Consider the following 4,555-nt stretch of genomic DNA (forward strand, 5'->3'; position numbering starts at 1 on the left):
CTGCCTCTGCCTCCCAAGTGCTGGGATTAAAGGTGTGCGTCACCACTGCCCGGCCAAGTTGTTTTGTTTTTTTTTTTTAATTTAAAAACTTAATTCATTTCTGTGTGTGTGTATGTGCATGTACATGACATGGTACCTCTGCCATAGTGCTTGTATGTAGGTCAAAGGTAACCTTTAGAAGTTAGTTCTCTCCTTCCACCAGTATGGGTTCTGTGAACTGAACTCAGTCAGCTACGTCATGGGTTGATAGCAAGTGCCTTTAACGTTGTTATGGTTTGTTTATGTTCAGCCCAGGGAGTGGCTCTTTTAGAAGGTGTGGCCCTATTGGAGTAGGGCATGGGCTTTAAGACCCTCATTTTAGCTACCTAGAAGCCATTATTCTGTTAGCAGTTTTCAGATGAAGACATGGAACTCTCAGCTCTTCCTGTACCATGCCTGCCTGGATGCTGCCATGTTCCTGCCTTGATGATAATGGACTGAACCTCTGAAACTATAAGCCAGCCCCAATTACATGTTGCCCTTATAAGAGTTGCCTTGGTCATGGTGTCTGTTCACAGCAGTACAACCCTAGCTAAGACAAATGCCACGATAGCTTCTCACTGGCCCCCTTTTATTTTTCAGTTAGACAGTGCTCCCAGATACTCTGTCTCATAAATGCCCTCAATATTATCTGTGGCACAAATGATATACAGGCCATAAGAAATGTGAAGCTCAAACAATACTTAAAACTAAAAAAGGACGAAAGGTGAAAAGCTAGAAAAAGTTATACAAATATTCTTTTAAAATAATTTTACCCTGAAAGTCTCTTTTATCAGGTATCAAATTTGCTTCATCTATATCCTTGTCTATGATCTGTTGAACATGTGCATGATCAGATGTACTTTCTTCCTCCGTGGGCAACAGAGAGTTATGAGCACCTAAGGAGTGCTGCTGCTGAGAAATAATTTGTATTGAAGGGAATGCACGACTAAAAGGATCAGTCTCTTCCTGCTTATTGGTAGATTCTTGTTCTTGATGCTCTGTCGGTTCTGAAAATGACTCTGAAATTAAATGTAATGAAAACATTTAATTCACACTTACAATACCATAACTTATGTCTGGGTACTTCCTCACAAACATAATATGCCATAGCAATATATACTGCTGAGGTTGGTGGTGGAATCAAGGTATCTGTTCAGAGGGAAAATGTGCAAGAATGCACACTTGACTTTGCATAGTACTGTATTCTCTTCAAGACTGATGCTGTTTTCTGTGTAGACCCCAAATCTAATCCCTTGGACACACCATGAAGAAGAAATGCTTCTTCCACTACCACACTGCAGTCCAGCCAGCATAGCTCCTTTAATATGTTCACAAAGTCTGAGAGTACCTGGATCTGTGAGGCTCAAATCTGTGATTTCATAACTTAAGAAGCTTCCAGTAGAAACAGTTACTGAAGACAATGGCTCCTGAGAAATCTCTTGTGTTTCAGCCTAAAATTAAAAAGGGAAATATTAGATCATGATCATGACACATCTAGAAAAACCACAAATCATCCACATTGTCAGTTGTCAATTCTGAGCTCAGGTCAAGTGTAGGAGCCTTCACAGTGACAAAACTCAGTAATAAAACCTTTTCATCATTGCTCAGAAATGACTACACACACACACACACACACACACACACACACACACACACACACACACACAGATACACAAACAGAGATACACACACACACTCATACACCACCCTCCTTTTCTCACCACAGACAGACCCTAATTGTTGTAAGCTATTTTGTAGTTTTGCTTCTCAGAACTATAGAGATCATGCACCAAGCAGACTGAAAGGTCTTTTGATGCTCAGATTTGGCTATTTTCATCATTGATCCACTTCAGTAGATCTCAGAGAACAGACTTTAAGTTTTTAACAAACTAAACAAACACAATACCAAGCTGCTTAATAAATTACACCAAGTAGTATTACTGACCTCATCATCTGGCTTCACAAGTGGACCCAGGTATGTACATGCTTCTTCTTCTTCTTCTTTTTCTTCTTCCTCTGAGATAGCACGACTCAATACTGCATGATCCTCAACATCAGATTTCTTGACTTTAACTAAAATGTGAATTTGGGGATTCAAAGTAGGAGTAGGGGCAATTACGACAAAGTAAATTTTAGCACCAGAGGGTGTCATCCTCTGCATTTCTATACCTTCCTTATTTTTTATTTTCCTTCTTAAAATTGCCTTACCTCTGGCCAAAGGGGGGGAGAAGTCAACATTTATCAAAAATATCAATATTTATCAATATTGTTATCTATAATACTCACTAGGGGAATACTCATTAAGAAAAGAAAGGAAGAGTGAAAGACAGAAAGAAAATGTAGTTGTCATGCTAGTCAAGGGAAAAAATTCTTTTAAAATATTTAATACACATCAAAATATCAAAACTGACAACGTCCACCCGGGCAGTAGTGGCACATACCTTTAATCTCAGCACTTGGGAGGCAGAGGTAGGTGAATTTCTGAGTTCGAGGCCAGCCTGGTCTACAGAGTGAGTTCCAGGACAGCCAGGGCTACACAGAGAAACCCTGTCTCGGAAAAAAAAAAAACAAAAGACAAAAAACAACAAAAAAAAAACAACTGGCAATGTCCTATACTGTTGTTTCACAGTATAGCACAAAAAGTAGGTGCTGGAGTCAACCTCTCTTTTATGAATCCTCTAACAGAAAGTCTCTCATGTCCTATGTTATGCTTTAACTACAATTTATATACCAATTATCTGTATTTCAGTCAAGCTAAGATAAAAAGAAATCCTTGAAAGTTAATGACTTAAAAAGCAAGTTACAATGAATAAAGTAGTATTGGAGCTTTGCTTTGTAGGTCGACAAACAATATTACAGCTGCGCATCTATATGTATCCATTTAAAAGCAAGGAAATTAACTATGGATGTCACTGGTTGGTGAAATAACTAACTTAAAATTCTTCATAATGTCTATGAGTATCATATGTAAGGCCCTTTTTTATGATGCCACAGACTTTAGAGGGTAGCTTCCCTACCACTGTATTTTACAACGTGGCCTACAAAGATGCCAACTCATCATCCCTCATATACTCCCCATCATGGTACTCACTGCAGGTGAGTAAAAAGATGTCCTAGCACTTGCAAGACAGAGGCAGAAGGATCTCTAAGTTCCAGGGCTGCCTAGCCCAAGCTTGCATAAATCAAAAGGGCAGTTATGTACCACAATGATCTATTACTGACAGTCACCAAAGCTACTTACCACTATTATAGACAACCTAACAGTCACCTTCTGTCCACACTTCCTTGTGTGTGACACTTCCACTTCCTACATATCCTTTTACCTGTTTTAGCACTGTCATGGCTTTTGCTGTTCTCTTGGACAGGTGGTTGATGACAACCAAACGGATCATGAGCTAGTGGGCTCCCCAGGAAACTTTGTTCTCTGCTTACGGAGACCCTTAATGGGTCTCGTTCTTGGTAAAACTCTGCTTTTCCTGGATGGGAACAAAAGAAAACAAAACAAAACAAAACAAAACAAAACCCCAGTTCATTAAATTTCTAGTTGCTAAGGCCATTTGTTTTTAGATATATTTACTTTAGGTATCTGAGTGTTTTGCCTGCCTGTATGAATATACACTACGAGGGCAGTACCTTGGAGGCTGGACGGGGCAATGGATCCCATGGAGCTGGAATGAAAATAGTTCTGTGCATGAGTCCTCTGGAAGAGCAATTAAATGCTCAACCTCTGAACCACTTCTCTACTGCATAAATGGCCACTTTATCATGTAAAATGGCCATATAGATAATAGGTTTTAAAAATCCAGCCAGCCTTTTAACGTAGCAACTATGCAGGAACTTAGAGAAAAGCTTCTAAAATATATGATGGGGAAAAATTTGGACTAATAGAAAATATGGAATCAAAACAAAAACTAACTTTTAAAGTTATTCCTATTCTGTATTCACAGAATTCACCGAACAAATGTAGGACATATCAAGGTGGAGTGTTGGAGAAACCAAAAAAAATAAAAAAAATAAAAAAAGACAACTCTAATTAGAAAATCAACAAATTCGGAAGCAATAAAAATTCAGAAGCAAAGAAAGAAATAGTAAAATAAAAGAATTAAGGAAAATTATCCAGAAAACAAAGACAAAAGAAATGAACTATAAGAGAGAAAAGAAGGAAAATCAATACAGATTAGTGTTTTCAACTTAATTATTAACCTGTGTCCTACCCATATGAAATTTCAACCAAACAGTAGTTTGTGGATTAAAAATCACTGCAAAGCTTTCACTTTTCCCTCAAACAGTTTTCATTTTGTTGGGGTAAAAGACATTTTTATGAATGACCTTGTTTAGCGAGGCACACAACTGTAATCACAACACTTGGAAAGCTGAAACAAAGGACCACATGTTTGAGCATAGTCTGAGCTACATTGTGAGCTCCAGGATATCATGGGCCGGCCCCACTGCAAGACACTGCTTCAAGGAACCAACATCTGTCCCAACACTGGGAGTAACTGGGACCAGTGGGACCAGGCACTTAGGAACTCCA

The 4,555-nt window shown here is 38.7% G+C and overlaps 1 protein-coding gene and 2 non-coding genes across 11 annotated transcripts in view; all 3 read right to left on the minus strand.

The window, feature by feature from the left end:
- The window catches only part of Cep295 (centrosomal protein 295), a 44,391-nt gene that overhangs the window by 6,323 nt on the left and 33,513 nt on the right, over positions 1 to 4,555 (minus strand). For all 9 annotated transcript variants that reach the window (XM_031345949.1, XM_031345944.1, XM_031345941.1 and 6 more), the window contains 4 exons: positions 3,345 to 3,497; positions 1,967 to 2,094; positions 1,370 to 1,472; positions 795 to 1,040 (listed from right to left, as the gene is read on the minus strand). In XM_031345949.1, coding sequence (XP_031201809.1) covers positions 795 to 1,040; positions 1,370 to 1,472; positions 1,967 to 2,094; positions 3,345 to 3,497 — 630 coding nt within the window. The remainder of the gene's footprint in view (positions 1 to 794; positions 1,041 to 1,369; positions 1,473 to 1,966; positions 2,095 to 3,344; positions 3,498 to 4,555) is intronic.
- On the minus strand, positions 1,558 to 1,627 carry LOC116074093. The gene has a single exon (XR_004112068.1). It is a non-coding gene; the product is annotated as a small nucleolar RNA U2-30 (small nucleolar RNA).
- Positions 1,787 to 1,866, minus strand: LOC116074094. The gene has a single exon (XR_004112069.1). It is a non-coding gene; the product is annotated as a small nucleolar RNA U2-19 (small nucleolar RNA).

The sequence above is a fragment of the Mastomys coucha genome, unplaced genomic scaffold (assembly GCF_008632895.1).
Source record: "Mastomys coucha isolate ucsf_1 unplaced genomic scaffold, UCSF_Mcou_1 pScaffold23, whole genome shotgun sequence".
Lineage (NCBI taxonomy): Eukaryota > Metazoa > Chordata > Mammalia > Rodentia > Muridae > Mastomys > Mastomys coucha.